The 21,729-nt window shown below is 36.6% G+C and overlaps 3 protein-coding genes across 12 annotated transcripts in view; 1 reads left to right on the top strand and 2 right to left on the bottom strand.

The window, feature by feature from the left end:
* Calx (sodium/calcium exchanger 3) overlaps nucleotides 1-21,729 on the top strand; it is a 60,581-nt gene that overhangs the window by 23,800 nt on the left and 15,052 nt on the right. The gene's annotated exons all lie outside the window — the stretch shown is intronic.
* On the bottom strand, nucleotides 4,234-6,787 carry LOC149270172 (uncharacterized). Of its 2 annotated transcripts, XM_089476563.1 has the most exons (4): nucleotides 6,709-6,787; nucleotides 5,270-5,489; nucleotides 4,891-5,208; nucleotides 4,234-4,833 (listed from the first exon to the last, which is right to left on the bottom strand). In XM_089476563.1, exons 2-4 carry the CDS (start codon nucleotides 5,333-5,335, stop codon nucleotides 4,651-4,653), a joined length of 567 nt encoding a protein of 188 aa, XP_089332689.1. In that variant the 5' UTR covers nucleotides 5,336-5,489; nucleotides 6,709-6,787; the 3' UTR covers nucleotides 4,234-4,650. The 2 variants fall into 2 exon arrangements, with proteins under 2 accessions (XP_089332689.1, XP_089332690.1); XM_089476564.1 differs by lacking the exon at nucleotides 6,709-6,787 and having other exon boundaries at nucleotides 5,270-6,404.
* LOC108608589 (uncharacterized) lies at nucleotides 7,159-9,041 on the bottom strand. The gene is made up of 4 exons (XM_089476562.1): nucleotides 8,422-9,041; nucleotides 7,875-8,367; nucleotides 7,496-7,813; nucleotides 7,159-7,436 (listed from the first exon to the last, which is right to left on the bottom strand). The coding sequence occupies exons 2-4, from the start codon at nucleotides 7,938-7,940 to the stop codon at nucleotides 7,248-7,250; spliced, it is 573 nt and encodes a 190-aa protein (XP_089332688.1). The 5' UTR covers nucleotides 7,941-8,367; nucleotides 8,422-9,041; the 3' UTR covers nucleotides 7,159-7,247.

Raw genomic sequence — 21,729 nt, 5'->3', positions numbered from 1 at the left:
GTTTGTTAGAGAAGAACTCCTACTTATTACTGCTTTACACTTTTATTTATGAATTCATGTTGTGAGAGTACAACTTCATAAAATTCATTAATATTTCACATTTTATCTTGATTTTAGAATACATTCGTCGATTTTAAAGTATGCTTCTATTAATAAATGTTTTTTTTTTTTATGGTAAAACATGTCGATTTTGACTAAGGATAAGGTATTTCAAGCTTAGAATCCGCTTCAAATTTGTCAATAATTTGGTATCCCTAATAGGTTTTATAATATTATATATATATTTGAACGTCAAGCTTACCACATATGGACACAGATGAAAGAAGTTTCTATCTTACCGTAATTTTTGCATAACCGCTAAAGCAATTGGATCAAAAGGGTTTTTTTTGACAACACAGAAGTATTGTAAAGCCAATTGCCTTTTTTTTAGAAGTTGAACCCGTTACCTCAAAAGTGTGAGATTTAAATTAAGAACTGTCTTATTACGACTTATTGCCTTCAATCGACAAACGTTAATCGTAATCCATGTTTTATTATGAGCGGTGCAGCGTAGATTTGTATACTTTATTTTCCTTGAAATATAAATTTGGATTTATCGTATTATTTATTAGAAAGTATGTAGTATTCACATTAGACTTTAAAATTAATACTAGCCATACTTTGAACAGCACAAGAATTATCAAAGTCTTCCGCATTTCGAGTTTCTCGTTTAACTATTTAGCTTTGAATATGGGGACATATTTAAACAACTGCTGCCATATATTTTTTTTGGAATATAGTCTATTATTTTCAATATTCAGTGTATGCATTCATGCATGTTAGCAGAACAGTAATCAACATTGAAATTGAGATGTGTATAATAATTTTATGATTCATTTTCTTCTTTTTTCCATCTCTTTCACTACTGTTCTGCACTTTCATCAGTTTGTTCATTCTTCTTCATCAATCTTCAGACATACAACATAGAGACGTCTTTGTTGGAAGGTGGAATATTTCTGAAATATTTTAATTTATTGCTACTGCTGGATTATTACATTTCCGGAGATCCTGTGCGATATCAACTGTGGTTTTGAAAAGCTGATATCATTTTGCTTCCTTTAGAGTTTGCACCGGTGCTACGATTGCGTTAATTGGATGAATCAGTGTGGCAATTAGTTATTCCAGAAGAATTTGTGTTCACTGCTCAATAGTTCGATGTTTATGTTTATATACGGTTCAATAACTGTATTAATTGTATTTAAATGACTTTCACTCAGGTCGTCTTATACATATATACATGTGTACACATATAAACTATAAACAATACAGATGTAATGACAGCTATTAAAAAATATTCTTAATGAAGCGTATCGAAACAGAATATCTAAACTGTATAATCCAAATGAATAAATAATTCTTGAAATTACATGTAACAGTGCTTAAAGATTGTTGTCTAGTCGATATTCTCTTCGGATAATCTGCTCAATTTATTTCAATTTATTTGTCCTTACTTCATTATCTAGTTGTATTCAGAATACCTTCGTCGACCGAGAAGTAAAAATCTGTTGACACTTGTTTTCGGAGGTAAAAAAACCAATCTATTTTGACAAGATATTCTCCAGTTGGTAACGGCATTCCCAACCTATCATACGGTACATGAAGTTTGTTAATAATTTGGTGGTCCTTGAATGAATAATTTGTAGAATTTTATGAGTATGCAAGTATATTTGGATCTCGGACTCACCACATAGGGGCAGGTGTGATTGAAGTTTGTGTAGTTCCGTATAGCTTTTACGACTAGTATAATTACTGGATGATACGGTTTTTTGAGGAACCGGCAAATGTCAGCGGATACATTATAAAGCCAGGGCTTATAGCCATTGGCCTTCTTCAGAAGCTGAGCGTTTATCGATATTTGATACGTTGGGTATAAAACGGTAACATTCAAATTTAATACTGTCCTGTAACGACTTATTGCCTTCAACCGACAAACGTTTACTTTGATCCAGCTTTCGTTGTGAACGGTACAGCGCGCATTTGTAAATTTAAGTAGCGCAGCATTCTATAAAATAGACTTGGGGAATATTGAATATCGAAATTATGATAAATGATGTACTCACATTGGGACTTAATAATAAAACTAGCCACACTTCGAGTATCCCCAATATAATGAGAACTTTCCGCATTTCGACTTGCTCGCTTGACGGTATTGCTGCTAATAAAAATAACTTTCAAAATTGTTCACAGGTAATGCCATTTTAATACACTTACACATTTTAAATTGTTATTTATGGTTATCTATCTATCTCACTATATACTGACATTACATGCCATTTGTTTTTATACCCTGAACCCATTGAAAATGGAAAATCAGGGCATAATGGTTTTGTGAAAAAGTATGTAACGGGCAGAAAGAGGCGTGGCAGACCCCACAAAGTATATATATTCTTGATCAGCGCGACGGGCTGAGTCGATATAGCCCTGTCCGTCCGTCCGTCCGTATGAGTGCGTCGATCTCAGAAGTTATAAGAGCTAGAGAGCTGAAATTGGCATGCATACTCGTGTGTACCATACGCAGTACGAGTTAGCTTTATTTTTTCGATAAATCATCCGATAACTTTTTTATCGAGAATAATCGAAAAATTTATTTTGTTTTTTAGCCTAATTTGAACACTTTTAGACCTGGAGTCTTCAAATTTGCGTTGTATATAAAGTTAGGCGATACGAAGATTTTGTAATTTACAGATTTTGGATACCACGCCCCCTTCTCCCCCAATTTGTAAAAAACGCATTTCAAGTACTAGAGACTTGTGCTTTGGAATGTACATACATATTCACCATATGATTACACTCTGAAAGTTTCATTAAGATCGTATGTCTACAAAAGAAATTATTTGACAAATAAATTCTCATAATATTGCCCCCACTGCAGCGCTGCCGAAGCGCAGTCGCTGCTTACTCCGCAGTTAGCGGTTGCATGTATATGTATGTGTGCATAAAAGAAGTGCAGAATTGTTAGAATATCAGCTTGGAGTGTTCAGGGTATCTCCTAGTCGAGCAGTCCCGACTGGAGCCTTCTTACTTGTTGATATAACGAGAGAGTAAGAGGCAGAGAGAGTGAGAGGCAGAGAGAGGGAGAGGGAGAAAGAAGAGGGGTGAAAAAGTCATCAAAAGTTAACGAAATGATCTTTTGAAAATACTGAAATGCATTTTTTAAATTCCACTTTCACCAATGCCTCATTTTTTTCGGTAAGACTCCTTTCAAGTAATAGAAAGATATCTGAGATACTTGCACTTTGGCAAGTGTACATATATGCTATATGTTATTTTGCATTCGGCAAACTTCTTACCCTATCCTTTGTTTTCCCAAGAGCCTTGACTAGTTGTTCCTATTATGTAAAAAGTAGCAGTAATGCCTTCGTTCATTTCTAGACTGATTTGGACTTAAAGGCTTTAGTGACCATTGTACAAATTGCAAACCAGACGCAGTAACCGCTCTACCTGCACCGTCAGCAGAGCTTGGGCTAAAAAAGAGAAGCCCTTTGCAGGGTATTTTCAAATTGCTTTTTGTGATAAAAGAACACGTCTACTTTGCCAAGGTATTCCTTAGTTGGATAAGGTATTCCAAGCTCTTTGACAAACCGACACCAGTCCACAGAAGTATTGTAAAGCCAGGGCCTACAGCCATTTGCCCTTTTTAGAAGTTGAAAGTTTCTCTCAATCATATTTGCTGGATACAAAAATGTAAGACTTACATTAAGAACTGTCTTATTACGACTTATTGCCTTCAATCGACAAACGTCAATCGTAATGTATGTTTTATTATGAGCGGTGCAGCGTAGATTTGTATACTTTATTTCCCTAGCATCCTTGAAATATAAGTTTGAATTTATCGTATTTTTTAAAATGTCCGTATATACAGCGCGGATATCGAGTTTATCACCAAAAACCGATAACTCATCACGATATTTTTTTATCGATAAAAAACCTAATCGAAAATCAGCTATAAAATTATAATATATCTCCTACATCTTTAAAGCTAGAGTCTCCAAATTTTAAATGTATACTTATATGCATTTTATACAATTTCGGTTTTGTTAAAATTTACCCCCACCCCTATATGTATGTGTGTGTGTGTGTGTGTGTGTGTGTGTCTCAGCTTGGAGGGTTCAGGGTATGTCCTAGTCGAGCAGTTTCGACTGTAGCCTTCTTACTTGTTTTCTCCTGTTTTTCTCTTTGTGTTGATTGGATGTGGCAATTAGTTATTTCCAGAGCAATTTGTGTTCAATGCTTAATAGTTCGATGTTTAGGTTTCTATGTATATGGTACAATAACCATATTAAGTGTATTTAATTGAGTTTGACTCAGGTCTTCGTTAAAATATACAAATATGAAAATATATAAATTACAATCAATGCAGATATAATGAAAGCAATTAAAAATATTTTCAATGAAACATATCGAAACAGAATATATGAACAGTAATCCAAATCATTCTTGAAAAAAAAAATGTAACAGTGCTTAGAGATTGTTGTTTTGTCTGTATTCTCGACGGATCATCTGCTCAATTTATTTGTCCTTACTTAATAAAAAAAATAAATTAATAAATAACGTATTCAATTGCAGCTTTTTTATTATTTGATTTTTTTTTTTCAAATCGGTTGTTTGGGATTACCTTTTAATAATACTTCTCTTTGTACTCAGAATACCTTCGTCAATCGAAAAGTAAAAATCTGTTGACAATTGTTTTCGGAGGTGATAAAACCAATCTAGTTTGACAAGATATTCTCCAGTTGGAAACGGTATTCCTAACGTTTCATACGGCACGTGAAGTCCGCTAGCAATTAGGGGACCCTTAAATGAATAATTTGCTAAGATACGTATTCACATAAATTTGGATCTTAGACTCACCACATAGGGGCATGTGTGATTGAAGTTTGTGTAGTTCCGTATAGCTTTTACGAATAGGTTAATTACTGGATGATACGGTTTTTTGAGGAACCGGCAAATGTCAGCGGATACATTATAAAGCCAGGGCTTATAGCCATTGGCCTTTTTCATAAGCTGAGCGTTCAGCGATATTTGATACGCTGGGTATAAGATGGTACCATTAAAATTAAATTCTGTCCTGTTGCGACTTATTGCCTTCAACCGACAAAGGTTTACTTTGACCCAGCTTTCGTTGTGAGTTCGGCAGCGCGCGTTTGTAAATTTAAGTAGCGCAGCATTCTGTAAAATAGAGCTGTGGATTATCGAATTCTGTAGTAGGATGAATGATGGATGTACTCACATTGGGATTCGATATTAAAACTAACCATAGTTTGGCTATCACAAGAATCATAAAAACTTTCCGCATTTCGACTCATTCGTTCAGCTGATCAAAGCTGAATATAAGTGATATTCAGCTTTGAATACTACGTGCTATTACAAACTTTATGGTGACGATCACGCCTCTAGCCTCTTTAATGTAATACCAGATCGATCTTTACCCGTTCGATACGCTTGTTGATCTGGTTAATATGACCCAATTAGTATTTTAATAGCAGTAGATATAGATAAGAATGATTGGTTTCAACCAATGATTCAATCAATTGGAATGGAATTTCAGCATTACGACAGAAGTGAACATTAGACCTAGAGACTTTAGATTTTCGGTTTTTATACATTTGATGAATGCACAGATTTTTTATTTCTTCGGAATATATATGTACATATTATGATCCCGTTCTTAAAGTTTCATGAAGATAGTCCCACTACAAGAGAAATTGTTCAACAAATAAATTCTCATACTCTTGCCTATTTTATTTTAATGGATTTTACATAAGTTTTGACTAAGTTGATATTGAGAAATATCAGTTCCCAGATTTATAAATACATTTGGGGTATTTTGTAACCGTGTTAAGTCAAATTGACGACTTTTTTAATGAAAATCAAATGCTTGTCTGGGCAGTCGGACGGTCGGTGCTCTTCATGTCGGTTGGTCGACTTTGTGCCATTGCCACTAGCAACTGTTAACTAACTCCCCAGCGCCCAACAGCACTGAGCGCAAAGCTTGAGGGCCCGGAAATGCGCAACAGCAACAGCAACAGGAGTAGCAGCAGGAGTAGGGGCAGGAGCAGGAGTAGGGGCAGTAGTAGGAGCCGCCATTGCGTCAGCTCTCGTAAAAAACAGCAGTCAGCAGTGTAATGCCAAACAAAAATGGTGGCAAGGCCCCAAGCAGACAAGGGGACGGGCAGGTGAGGAGGAGGATGATGGAATGAAAGTGCCAACAGTGTTGCATAAATTTGTATAATCTGCTTCAAATGCTGACGATGAGCGGCAGCCAAGCGCTTTTACATTGAGTTATATATGAACGCTTTAAGTTTCGGTGCTTGCAACATGGTAAAAATGGCCCATAACTAAAAAAAAAAAAAAAAATGTATATAAATAAATATATATATATATATATATATATATATATATATATACTCTGAAAACTGTCGAGAATCCAGGCGTAATATCTAACAGCCGTAATTAGCTAAGAGTCAAGTCGTCGTCATCAAGAACATATATATTTATTGAATGGAATTAATGATAATATTCTAGTTTTTATGGAATACTTCTTGATATACCCTCTGTATTGCCCTATGAGAGATGTGTATGTTTGAACTAATAATTCAGTAAAGTAAAGCCGTTCTCCATCCACCTGGAGATGACATCGTATGAATACCAGAAATATGTGGACATCACCTTTGCGTCTTCTTTGGAGATCGTTCCTCGAGTGAGGTCTATGGTTCCGATTTCACTTTTGTCTCTAGTGTATCTCATTGCATCAATAATTAACTGACTGCTTAAACAGCATCAACGATCAAATGTGATATGATGTCATTTTAATAGGTGATGTCATTTTCATAGGTCTATAAATTTTTAATTGCTGTCGCGGAAACGATACAAATTTAAATATTTTAGAAACAGGTTTAAAGATGATTCAGTTTATGATTAAGAATATGATTATAATTACATTACCGACGAAAATGCTTACTATTTTGACTTACTACTGTGGACAAAAAGTAAGGTGAATTCGTTTAGTATATTCCAGTCTGCACGATACGCTGAATCGCATTGTGTGGAAAAATCATATATGTATGTATTTGCTTACTGTAATAACAAAAGACCTGCTTTCAATATTCTATAGTAAACTTTATTTATTCGCTTTGCATTGTATGAGAAATTCTATTATATAGTTGAATTGAACTAATATATTTTAAAAATTTTTATCAAATACAATTTCATTGATAGCTTTTGACACTATTTCGTTTTGATTTTATAATACCTTCGTCAACCGCCGCGTACAAATCAGTTGAAAATTGCATTTTGTGATGGAAAAACCAATCTATTTTTAGAAGATATTCTCCCGTTGGAAACGGCAATCCCAAACTTTCGTACGGCACATGAAGTCCACTGACAATTTGGTGGCCCTTAAATGAATAATTTGCTAATATAAGTATTCAATATATGTGATGGATCTCAGACTCACCACATAGGGGCAGGTGTGATTGAAGTTGACGAAGTCCCGTATAGCTTTGGCGTATAGTATAATTATTGGATTATACGGTCTTCTGATAAATCGACAAAAGTCAACAGATGTATTAAAAAGCCAGGGCTTATAGCCGTTAGCCTTCTTCAGAAGCTGACCGTTTATCGATATCTGATACGTTGGATATAAAATGGTAGCATTAAAATTAAATACTGTCCTGTTGCGATTTATTGCCTTCAAGCGACAAACGTTTAGTTTGACCCAGCTTTCGTTGTAAACGGTACAGCGCGCGTTTGTTAATTTAAGTAGCGCAGCATTCTATAAAATAGAGCTGTGGATTATCGAATTCTGAAGAAGGATGAATGATGGATGTACGCACATTGGTAATCAATATTAAATCTAGCCACAGTTTTACTATCACAAGAATCACAAAAACTTTCCGCATTTCGACTCGTTTGTTGAGCTGATCAAAGCTGAATATCACTTATATACTCCACAGTAGTAGCATACTAGGTACTATTACAAACCACTGGGATCTTTAAAATAATAACAGATCAATTTTTAACCATAAGATACGCTTGACGATCTGGTTAATATGACCCAATTAGTATTTGAATAGCAGTAGATAGAGATAATACTGATTGGTTTCTACCAATCAATCGAATTTCAACATTACGACTGAAGTCAACATTACGTTTTGAATTGTGGATAATCTGCTGATAGGTGCTTTCCCACATTCTCCCCCCTCTCTGTCATTCTCTATGTCTCTCGTTCGCTCTCACTGTAAATATATGATTATAGTATAGTGTAGGAAATCGCTGCATTCATCGCACGGGGCAGCGCACATTTTTGAATTCAATTTGGGCAGCATTCTATAAAGATGGATTAGGAATTAATAGAAGCTATAAGAGATGAGTTTCACTTACTTTGGACTTTAGTAATAAAACTATTCACACTGTGAATATCAGAAGATTTATCGAAGGTTCGAGGTTCTCGTTTAATCCCTCACCACTAAGTATGAATGCATAATTAATAGTTAATTTGCATTGATCAAAGGCCAACAGACCAATATATATTGTATGTAAAGTAAACAGAGCTACAGTGGTAGTACTTAGATGGACGGTTCAACTCAATATCAGATACATTTGGAACAGTTCGCTTGGTGATGTTGTTCAATGTATTTGATAGTTTTTCGCCATGGTTGAATCAATGTGTTAATAGTATTCGATGTTGATAATATTGATTGGCTTTTAGCCAATGATAGTTCAATCGGTTACATATTCATAACTATGATTGCAGTGAACAAGGAGTTTTGATTTCTGGGTAGTCAATCATCAATCAGCCGTTCTTTGCTCGCTTTCCATCACGGATGCTATGTTCTTTTTTTACGTGTATATTCGTGTATATTCGTGTATATCCTTCTTTATCTTTAATAATCAACTTTGAATATCGCAGCAAATATCCGCATTCTGTCGGCTCTAGTCTGAGCAGTAACTATTTAAATTGTAGTTAATAGAGAGATATCGATTTCTGATCAGTCTAATCAGCCAACAAAATTAATTTAACTCTTGTCGTAGAATAGAGAATAGAATAGAGCTGATATCAAGATTGAGTCGAATGCGTATGTAATAATCACTCTCTTGCTTCGTGTGCTTGACTTCATGTAATTTTGCTTAATATAAAGTCAAAGTAAATTTTATAAAATTTTAATACTCATAGAAGCTTAAGATTTGATAGTCAGAAATATGCCGAAATATACATATGTATGTATATTTTATATAGATTATTTTTTCCCGGCGCCTGAAAGTAGGCAACACGATTTTGCTCAGCTTTCAAATTTAATGTGAAGATGCGCGCTCGGCTGGCCAATGCCAGAGTCAGCGAGTGCCCAAGTTTAAATACAATTAATTGGGATTTACGTGAACAACAACAACAACAACAACAACAGCAACACATGCCAGAGAAACTTTCAGAGAGTTTTCTGGCTTTGGCACTTGTTAATTAGACCAATTGGGGGGGCAGTCTATATGGCTTAGAGGCCAGCCGCAAGGTGAGCTGGCCACACGATTTTGTGCTTTTCTCTGCTGGCTTTTCCCCTGGGAAGATGCCAAATGTAGTTGATGTATATATATGTATGCATAAATCAAGAACATGAAAAAGGGAAACATAAACTAGTAAGCTACACGGGATTGCCATGTTTCCAGCACATGAGCACAAATATTTTATTAAGCACACATAATCTAAAATTGAAATTTATGCTGTCTATCTATATATTATTTATATATACATACATATATGTACATATATATGAGTATGTGTATCTATACAACCTTTTCGCTCAAAAAGGCAGCCGCAACATGGCGCTTTTTACAAATCCAAGACAACTTACAAGTTATCCACATCAAATCAGCATGTAAGCAGCACAGTATATATGTGAGTCTGTGTGTGTCTGTCTGTATGTGTGTGTGTGCGCAGTCATGTATGTTGTGTGTTTTGCGGCATGTGCGGCTTTTGCCTAACAAGTAGCATTTCCTGCAGCCGAGGGCGATTCGCTGGGGAATGTGCCAACTGTTTAACTGACTGACAACTAGGCAAGTGAGCCGCGTGTGCGTGTCTCTCTCTCTCTCTCTGTGTGTGTGTGTGTGTGTGTGTGCTAACTGTATACACCATCTATGTAAACAACAACAAAGACAATAGCATGTTAAAGAAAAAGTGGAATGCCTCAGCCTAACTAGGCCAATGTTGCCCAGTTCTCATGGCAATTGGGTTCCTCCACCTGCGCCATATGGCAAATACGAGCTGAGAATTACAAATAGACATCAGTTGAATATTATTGTGGCTAAGCGTACTTCTTCTACAGAAGCTAAACGAAAAGTTAAAGAGTCGCAAATTTGCATAGCCTTCAATGTCCATTTGTGGTTCGATTCCCCTTTCTTCTTTCATGTTGCTGGTCTATAATTAAATTTCATCATGTGGTCAGCGGGAAAAACGGCAAACAGCTTTAGCTCCTCTTTCACAACATGAAATCTGTCATAAAAATAAAATCTCCCATGCTGAAATAGGTCAACTTAATTAACTAATTTGATTTGGTGTTTGCCAACGCTACAAATTGGTTCAACATTTTCATATATGGGTGAACTAAATCGAATTGTACGGGATTCAGACTAAGTTAAGGGTCTTTACAAGAGACAACTGAAAACTTGTCTGCTTTAAGGTCTTGCACTCTGCTGTAATCTTCAATCAGTCAGCTAATCAATCAAGTTATGAAAAGATAACTTTACATTTTGAACTACATCAATCCTTCAATCAGGACAGTACTTTGTAGTATTAAGCAAGTCATTGAATATAATGATTAGTTCCATGTTTCAGACTATCAATCTGTCAATCATCGTCAATCTTAAGATAAATTTGAATTTTTTCTATTAAATATATAACCTTTGCATAAAGAAGAGCGATTGATTTATAAGTTATATATTAATGAATTCTTCAATCAAAAACGGTATTTTATACTAAGTGTATATATAAATAATTACCTTATCATCAACCATTCATTAGCCAATCAATCATAATAAAAACTGGCATTTTTGTAATCATTATTATTTTACTTATTTGTGGCAAAATTTAAAAGGCTTAGAAAGTTGACTCTCTCAAGTTTTGAATGATTGTCAATCAATCAAGTCGAAAATTGAGTTTCCAAATTTCAGCTGGGTATAAAAGTTGTAGCTAAAAATAATTTAGATTTTTATTGAAATATGTAAAAAATTGAATATTCTCATAATTTCTGCTTGGGAGCATGACTCAGGCTCAGGCTCAGGTTGAGGCTGACCCAACAGTTGATTCTTTTCTCATTCGTTTATAAATTTTTTGTTATTGTTCCTGGGGACTGTATAAATTAGCGGAGACTGTTTCAACAACAGACAGACCAAAGCAAAGCAAATTCGTCACTTCCCTTGTGGCACAACCTTTTCAATGTCAATTGGTTGTTGTTGTAGTTGTTGTTGTTTGTCTTGTTCTTGGTTTCGCTGTTGCCTGTGTTTATCATGATGTCGTTAGGTTGATTGTTGCAAAAAGATATTGAAGTGTGTGCTGCTTAGCTGCGGGCCAAACCACACAGCCCAGAGCAGAATGCTCATCAGGCAGTCTGGCCTGCTGACTGGCCTGGCCCTGCCAGTTCTTGAGCTACCTTTCAGTCAGTCTTGTTTATATTTATCTTGCTGCTGCCTCTTGTTATTATGACATGAAGCGCCAAGCGGGAGGCTGGCTGTGGCTCAACATGTCGAGAGTCATCATCAGCATGGAAATCGGAGAACAACTGTTGCGCCGTTACCCAAAAAAGCAAAAAAGGGTTTTTCGCCGTGCGGGTGAAGGGTTATCGGAGCACAGCTTTTTGTACCTTAATGAGTTGAACGCTGAACATAATTTCAGAGCGTACTTGTTGAGTTGTTCAAATAATTTAACAAATGGCCAACACTTGGACTTTGTTTAACTTTAGCAACGGTAAATTAATTTGCTGCTTGCCTTGCATACAAATTAAAAATGGTTCAAAGAAGCAGAAGAAGTCAAGTTGATAGAAGTACATTAAAGCCCCAGGATATAAATACATGTATTGCGGATGTGCTTAACGCGCTGAAGCGAAAAAATGTGTGTAAAAGGCATGTGCTTATTTCCTTGCATTTTAATTAGGTTATATCGATAACTATTGATTTTCAAATAAGCTATATGATATGTTGATTAAATTTAGTATATTGTTTTTTGAGTGAAGTGCAGATAAAGACTGGAAAACAGCAATCAATTTTGTTGTTATCGATAAAAATCGAATTTAGGCATAGTTCGATATTTATTAGAAATATTAAAGTAAAAGTTGGGTTATAGAGTGTTGGCCAGATATTGTCTATAGACTTTAACTCAAAGCAAATGATAAAAGTATATCCATCACATTGATTATATCGATAATTATCGATTTGAATAATTCGTCATAGAAAAAATGAATATATTCCTATATAGAATAGATAGCAACTAGAATAAGATAGGATATGTTCTGGTCGTTCACATTCAATTGTTATCCTTTGGGCTACACTTGTAAATAAAAAGTAGTTGATTTGCGATGCTGCAAGTGGCATCTGGCTTCTGGCTTGTGGCGCATAGCGCGTGGCATGTGGCATGTGTGGCATATGAATGCTGATGCTTCTGCCAGTTGCAATAAATCAAACAACTCTCGCCAAGCCCTGCGCTGGGACACACTTTGTGGCGCATGCTGTGTTGTGGCACTGATTTATGCTGTCACATACAACTTAATAAACTGCTGGCTGTTTTGTGGTCGCCCCGGCAAAACATGTCACTCACAGCGACAAAGGACGCGAATGATAAAAGGCAGCTTCAATGTCAAAGGTCACACACATGCTGACTCAGCTTGTGGGTGTATGTGTGCGTGTGTGTGTGTCACCTGCCGCGCCTTTGACAACTGATTCTGATTTAGCTCTTGATTCTGATTCGGATTCTCATTCTCATTCCCTGTGTAATGTTAGCTAACTGACAGCAATGTCAGTCTGCTTTGATCTTGCTAAGGACGTAATGTCCTTGTTCAGGTAAGCAGCTCACGTCGCCATTACGACTCGGTGCTGCTCTCCATTAGCTGAAACTTAATTATTTCATGCCATGTGCGCACAATTAAACTTAAACTGCAACTGAAACAGAAACTGTGTGCCCCATTAGAAATTACAGCCGAAAGTCCTTCATTAGCCAGCCTGTCCGTGGACTTAATTTACGACGTCTTTATGATAAATAGTGGTAGCCAGAGCGAGAGATCCTAGTCGCAAGATTTAAAGCTAACGAGCTTTTTACAAATGAATATTTCTTTTTTAACCACCATATATTAACCGTATTATATTTAATTTTGAAATGCGTATACGTAATATTTCGATCGAGCAGTGATAACAATATTTGTCAGCATCTGAATCATACCAACTAAATTAATATAAAATATTTGCTAGTTTTAATACTCTTCCCGTGTATTGAGTTTTATACAAAATGAAATTTCATTTCACGAACTCACCTGTAGATACGTAAATATACACAATATTTATACATACATATTTATATATACTTAACGTTGCGTATTTAAAATTAGATGAGCATATCCCAAATTTCTAAAAATCTTCTGTCTGGTATGGGAGACAAACAGATAATATAAAGAGATTTTCCTACCGCAAGCACTGAAATCAGAAATAATAATAGAAATATATCTATATATATTGTAAGTTTGAAAATAGCGTACAGTGCGTATACGCAATATTTAAAGCTGTTGTGCAAAATTCTCAATACTTGTAAATAAAATATTGTAGAATCTTTTAGCAATATATTAAAATACTCCATTAGCTTTTCATTTGAATTTTATGTGAATTTTGAGAAATTTCATATTTAATGGGAAACTTCATATAATTTAGTATGAACAAGTTTACCATTTGCTAATGCTGCGTATACGCAATATTTATTTTTTCATGAGAAGCTGTGCAACTGCAAAATTTATTTGACTTTTTCCAAGTATTTTCATAAATATATTACATATTCATAAGCAAACTTCGAATGGTATTTAGTGCTAGCAAATGCCAAATATTTTGCTTTGATATGCATGATATCAGAGTGGAAGAAGAAAAAAGTCCCTTGCCAGGCGAATGCCAAAGCTGCTCAAGCTCTTAAGTCTAGCATCGTTTAGGCTACGCAATTTGGAATTTATAGCAACAAGAGAAAGTTGCAAAGACATAAAACTAAGTGAGTAAAACAATCATAAATGAAGCGAGCTTTAGATTTAATTTAAATGACCTTAAAATGGCTCTTGGTAATAAAAAGTGAAAGCAAATCTGTTAACAAATCGTTCATCGTGGGGCTATTCAGCGACATTTGTGAGCTGGCCGAGATTCGAGGCTATTCAAAGCACACGCGAACTTCAATAATAAATATTTCCAGTCCATTGCTGGAAAACTCGGCGTTTTCTTCGCTTCTTTTTTGTTGTTTTTTTTTTTTTTTTTTTGTGATTGTTTTATTTTCCATTTTATTCTCAGGCCAAGCGCACACAATGGCCGATCCTTGGGGAGGGGCTTCGACTGTTCTGTTCTTAAGTGGGCGACTTGGCTCGGCTTTTAATTTATTGTTTTTGTTTTTTTTTTGTGTTATATTCCCCACTTGGCTTTTGTGTTATTCCTTGGCGAGCTGTAAAGAAAAAAAAAAAAAAAACAACAGGAAAACAAAACACAAAAAAAGGCCTGAGCTGAATGCAGTAACTTTGAGAACTTTAATGGCACAAAGGCGAGCGACGCTAATGAATGCCTCGCTTTATGCAATCGAGCAGCTAAGGTCGCCAAAGGAGCCGCCACTCGCTCCGGTCGCATTCATAGAGCTCTGCTGCAGTTGGCTAAACTTTCGCAATTACAACTCAATAAGTAGCTAATTACGGCCGCGTTGACGATGCCAGTGGCAATAGGCAATTGGCCGCAGCCTGAGCGATTTCCATAATTTCCGTTCATTTAATTCAGGCGCGCACGTTTAATGCCGCCGGGCTAAAGAATAATTATTTAATTAGAAATTCATTATTCATACGCAATGCTGCGTCGCTTTTATATACATTGAATGTTGAAACAGTGGGTTGCATAAATATTTATACACGTATCAAACGACGCATATTATTGTATTTGCTTACGAAGCTAAAATAATATTTGGCTTTTGAGCTGTGTTCCTACGTCTATCCTAGGGCACTTTTTGCTGTTATTTGAGATAGAAATTTTATTTTGGTTGCTATTTATATTGACCAGATTTGGTGCGTGGCAATATAAGCAACAACACAGCATACAAATTAAGCTACTTTTGATTTGTGAAAATCAACTATAGTTACTCTTTGCTTAATCGGTAAATTGCTGAAGCCAGAATAGAGATATGGACTGTATGCCTCTGCTGTCAGGCTAGTTAGGCACTCCCATCTAGAGCACTTCCACTTGCTTAAATATCTTCAATCTATCTTCAGTGTAAGCAAAACTCCTCAATGAAGCTTTCTCTTAACTTGCTCTGCCAATATTTATTAAGCAACAATATGGAAACTCAAGCAGTTAAATTTGCTGTGGAACCAACTCAGCTCAGCCATAAGTTCGCAATCAATATTTAAATGCCTCAACTTACACTTCTATGGGCCAGCATATCTACATGTCTTAGAGCAAGCCACAGTCAGACATTTACATATGTGGGCTGCTGTTGTTAATTCAGTTATCTTCATTGCTCGTTCAGCCACAGCTCATTAGCTGCTGATGGCTTTACTACATGTGACTTATAAAGAATATTTTAATTACAGCTTGACAGCTAACCACATCGATGGTGCATATGTATATATATATATGTATGTGTGTGTGTGTGTGTGGGCGTATGTATGTTTGCATATTTGTCTGCATTTCCACCCGCATTTAGTTGAACATCTAACATTTGTTTGCTCGATTTCCGTGTCGTGTCACGTGCTTCGTAGTCGTTATCTGTCCCGATAATTAGTGTTCATTGTCGCCCCAGCAAATATAATTTATATCCAGCTCCAGCTCGCTCTATCTCACTATGTCTGGCTCTCTCTCTCTCTCTCTCCCTCTCCCCCTCAAGTTGCTTTCAATCACGCTCAATTTGTTAAACAAGCATTCACTGCTTATCTCTCTATTTTCATCGCATAAATATTTTAGTTTTTTTTTTCGTTCGCTTAAGCTTTAATCTAGATAAAATGTAGTTCGTTTTTTGCTATCATCATATGCAATGCGGGTGCTAATGTGCCAATGCGCAATGACTAATGACTAATTAGGCTATCGGATAGTTAATTGGGCACTGGGGGAAAATTGAATGAGAATTTGATAGGCTTTTTATATAAATATAATATATTGCAGTAGTTTAAGTAATTATTTTATGCATATGAATATATAATTTATAAAATGTTGACTTAAAACAATTATATTATGTTAACTATATTATTGAAACATATATAATATATAAACAAATATATATTATAAACTCCATTTATTATACCCTGAACCCATTGAAAATGGGAAATCAGGGTATAATGGTTTTGTGAAAAGTATGTAACAGGCAGAAGGAATCATCGCAGACCCCATAAAGTATATATATTCTTGATCAGCACGACGAGCTGAGTCGATATAGCCCTGTCCGTCTGTCCGTCCGTCCGTCCGTCCGTCCGTCCGTCCGTCCGTCCGTCCGTCCGTATGAGCAAAAGAATCTCAGAAGATATAAGAGCTAGAGAGCTGAAATTTGGCATGCATACTCGTGTATACCATAGGCAGTACAAGTTTGCTTTATTTTTTCGATAACTCGTCCGATAACTTTTTTATCGAGAATAATCGAAAAATCGACTTGGTTTTTTCAGCATAATTTTAACACTTTTAGACCTGGAGACTTCATATTTGGGTTGTATATAAAGTTAGTGGATACAAAGATTTTGTAATTTGCAGATTTTGGATACCACGCCCCCTTCTCCCCCAATTTGTAAAAGTACTAGTACTAGTACTTTTTAAGTACTAGAGACTTGTGCTTTGGAATGTACACATATTTTAACCATATGATTACGCTCTGAAAGTTTCATTAAGATCGTATGTCTACAAAAGAAATTATTCAACAAATAAATTCTCATATTATTGCCCACATTGCAGCGCAGCCCAAGCGCAGTCGCTGCTAACTGCGCAGTCAGCAGAGCACGTGCTTATAAGTGCATGTGTATGTATGTGTGCATAAAAGAAGTCCAGACTGATTAGAATATCAGCTTGGAGGGTTCAGGGTATCTCCTAGTCGAGCAGTCTCGACTGGAGCCTTCTTACTTGTTTTTAAATAAATTTATAATCAACTCTGAATTCTTGTAATTTTATTGTTAATAATTTCCACAAATTCCCTTTAGAATTCACATTTCTCAAGCTTTAACGACAATATAAATGTTATTTACTATTTCAAATCTGACCTGTGGCCAGAAAGGCAATTTTTATATAACTGTATAACTCCCCGATGGCATTAGACACACTGCAATTGCGTTTGTGCTATGCTAAAAATAAACGCCTAAATTATTCTGTGCGTTTGAATTACAACAATTTTGCTATCTAGCCAATACTTGGCAGAAACAATTCAACGTGGGGCAGGTGCTCAATTACGTGAAATTTTCCATGAATTTTCAATGAGTGTGGGCGGGCTGTGTCCATACTTGATTAAACGAACGAGCGGGCGACCAGCCGGCGATGGCTTTCTGATTGACTTGAAAAAATCAACACAATTACATTTTCAATTTATAAAATTGACGTTCTTGTTGAACTGTGCACTTAAATACTGTCAGCAGCAACAACAGCAACAACAACAGCAGCTAGAGCAATAATAATAATGACAGCAATATTCTTGTACTGTCTGCAAAACACTTGCTAATGGCAAACGCATTCATTTGCCCACGCCACGCCCCCCTAGCACTGGCTGCCTCCCAAGCCGTTGTTGAGTGCAAATCACATTTGTTAACTGCAATGCCGGGGCAAGTGCTAGCAAGTGCCTCTCTGTGCTCTGGCAACAACAACAACAGGAACAACACAATTTCCATATTGTGTGTGAGTGTGTATGTGTGAGTGTGTATGTGCTTGAGCCTGTCTGCTCTACATTTATTGATCTAGCTCAAGTGTATAGCCTACTTGACAGGCGCTGCTAGCGCCACCTGTTGGCTGGCAGCAGCAACATGCTAGGCCTAGTTTGAAGGGCAGACAAAACTTGGAATTTAAACGCAGATTTGTATCTAGTTTTCGTGGTGGCAAACGTGTGTCCGCTTCAGTCAATATACATATGTATGTATCAGTTCCCGATTCCCGCTTGATAGAAATCGCTTCGCCTCACACACCTGGAGCGGAACTAAATTGAATGCACAGCATGGGCAATCGACAGGTGCTGCGACGTCTACGTGTATATCCGGTGGCTGGCATGTCCTGTCAGCAGCCAGGCTATGCAATTTCCACACTCAATCAGTGGAGTCTATCGAGATGCTTTGCCATTTTTCTTTTATCACTTGGCGACAGTCGAGGCGGAAAATTCATTTAAATTTTGTTGAATCAGCCTTTTCATGTATGCACATTTATTTATCTACATATGTACAAATATATGTAGCTATGTCGCACATATATATATGTATATCAGCCGAAGCTGTCGCATATTACATACTGAATTCAGTTATATACTCTACACTTTATATGCCAGATATTTTATTATGCATTATATTGTAGTTTAATATTTATTATTATAATTTATTTACTTCGTAGTCTTTCTCTATGTCTTTTATATATCCATATGTAAAATGCGAATACAATCGCTGCCATATCAAAGTTGAAATCAATTTGTGATAAAAACTAGCTTCCACTTGGTCCTACACTTTGTTCATTTCGCAAACGTTTCTGCCACAAAAAGCAAGCTTGATTCGATTATATGATATGCCACAAGCGTCCTTCCCCAAAACCAGAAAAAAAAAATAAATAAAAATGTACAATTTGTATACGTGTGCGCGTGAGTGTGTGTGAGTGTGAGTGTGAGCAAGGGCAAAAGTTAGACATTGCATTAGTGGTCTGGCGCTGGTCAGTTTGAGCCAGTGTCTGGCACTTGTGCCTTAAGCTCCCATTGTCATGCAAATTGCTGTATTTTACTGTAATTTTATTTTAAAGTATTCAGCAATACGCATTGAGCATTGGCCATTGTTGTTGTTGCGGTTGTTGTGTTTGTGTGCGGCTGCAAATTGAATTTTCCCTCTTCGCACGCGCAGTTTATTCGGGGAATAGTGAGCGATTGCGTATGCTTTAAGTGTGTGGTGCCAGGGGACTATAAACGGTTAAGGTAATTGGGATAGCTGAAGAGCAGAAAAGTGAAAGTGGGAGTGAGGTAAAAAGAGAGAGGAAATGATACAGATACAGATACAGATACAGATACAGATACAGATACAGATACAGATACAGATACAGATACAGATACAGATACAGATACAGATACAGATACAGATACAGATACAGATACAGATACAGATACAGATACAGATACAGATACAGATACAGATACAGATACAGATACAGATACAGATACAGATACAGATACAGATACAGATACAGATACAGATACAGATACAGATACAGATACAGATACAGATACAGATACAGATACAGATACAGATACAGATACAGATACAGATACAGATACAGATACAGATGCAGACAGAGATACAGAGATATAGAGATATAAAGATATAGAGATATAGAGATATAGAGATACAGATGCAGATACAGATACAGACACAGATACAGATACAGATACAGATACAGATACAGATACAGATACAGATACAGATACAGATACAGATACAGATACAGATACAGATACAGATACAGATACAGATACAGATACAGATACAGATACAGATACAGATACAGATACAGATGCAGACAGAGATACAGAGATATAGAGATATAGAGATATAGAGATATAGAGATATAGAGATACAGATGCAGATACAGATACAGACACAGATACAGATACAGATACAGATGCAGACAGAGATACAGAGATATAGAGATATAGAGATACAGATACAGATACAGATACAGACACAGATACAGATACAGATACAGATACAGATACAGATACAGATACAGATGCAGACAGAGATACAGAGATATAGAGATATAGAGATACAGATACAGATACAGATACAGATACAGATACAGATACAGATACAGATACAGATACAGATACAGATACAGATACAGATACAGATACAGATACAGATACAGATACAGATACAGATACAGATACAGATACAGATACAGATACAGATACAGATACAGATACAGATAGAGATACAGACAGAGATACAGAGATACAGAGATTTTAGATACAGACAGATACAGATACAGAGATACAAATACAGAAAGAGAGAGAGTCAGAGATAGAGATAGAGAGAAAGAAAGACATTTCTTATTTAACTTTTTATTCATTCATTAAAATTTTGCTCATTCATTCCAACTCAGTTGATTAAATGTCAAAAGACGTTCCTTTGACTCGAGCAGCGCAATTTGAATAAAACTCAAGGCAGAAAGAGGCGACTGAGAGAGCGAGAGTTAGAGAGTGAGAGAGAGCTAGTCTCCTTCGGATGCTCGCTCGAGTCTGGCCCAGCGACATTTGCATGAAATTTAAAATTTTAGCATTCGCATTCTGAGGCACTTGTGTGGCTGCCCAAAGACGGCAGCCGGACTGGGCTGACCGTCTGGCCGAATTGGCCATCGTCGCTGAGCATAATACAATACTATGTGGCCCTGCCACAAGCTGCACTTGCAACGCTTTTTCCAGCATTGGTCGCAATTGATGGCCAGACGACATTGTCGCAATTCGACTTAAAATCAATAGACGCTAAAGAAAGAGAGAGGGAGAGGGAGCGAGAGAAGTGATAGAAAGTGTGTGTGTGTGGATGTGTGTGTGTCGTTTAATAACATGTGTGCTTAACAAGAACTGAGCCGCGTTGCTGGAACTTGGGTGGGAGGCGGGTCTGCTTGCCGGCATTGAAATCAAACGACGGAAGTGGCACGGCGGGCTAAACAGTTGAAGAGGGGAAGAGAGGAAGCCGCTGCCGCAGGGGGAGATGGACTGTGCGAAATTAGCTTTGCCAATGCCAAGGCAATGAATGGGTTGCTACGTTTAATGGCTGTCACAAGAAGGGAAATGGCTCACCCACACACACACACAAACACACACACTACACTCACACTCTAACGGATATAATTTAGCTAGCAATCAAAGCGGAAATAGAAACTAGAAAATTGACAAATACATTTCGCATTTTGCTACGCATTTGATATTACTCATACGACCCGAAGGCCGAAGACCGAAAGGGAACGAATGACGCATAGGTTTTAATTGCAGCAATTACGCTTAGATTTCATATGCAAAATGTGAAATCTGAAATGTTAAATTTTAAATGAAAAATGCAAAATGCAAATGCGCAGCTAACTAAATGCGGGCGCGCGGCTTTTTATTTTCTTTGTTATTTGCAGGCGAATCAGTCAGAAAGCTTTGCATAAAATAAAATGCAAATTCTTGGGGTGTGTGTGGTATGAGTGTGCGTGCGTGTGTGTGAAGAGGGTGTGTGTGGTGTGTTTGGTATTTGCCTGCCCGCTGCTTGCTTGCTTGGCCTGTGTTTACCTTAACCCAAA

Source organism: Drosophila arizonae, chromosome 2, assembly GCF_054131065.1.
Source record: "Drosophila arizonae isolate 15081-1271.41 chromosome 2, UAZ_ARI_1.0, whole genome shotgun sequence".
NCBI lineage: Eukaryota > Metazoa > Arthropoda > Insecta > Diptera > Drosophilidae > Drosophila > Drosophila arizonae.
This window is presented reverse-complemented; position numbering and strand designations above follow the sequence as displayed.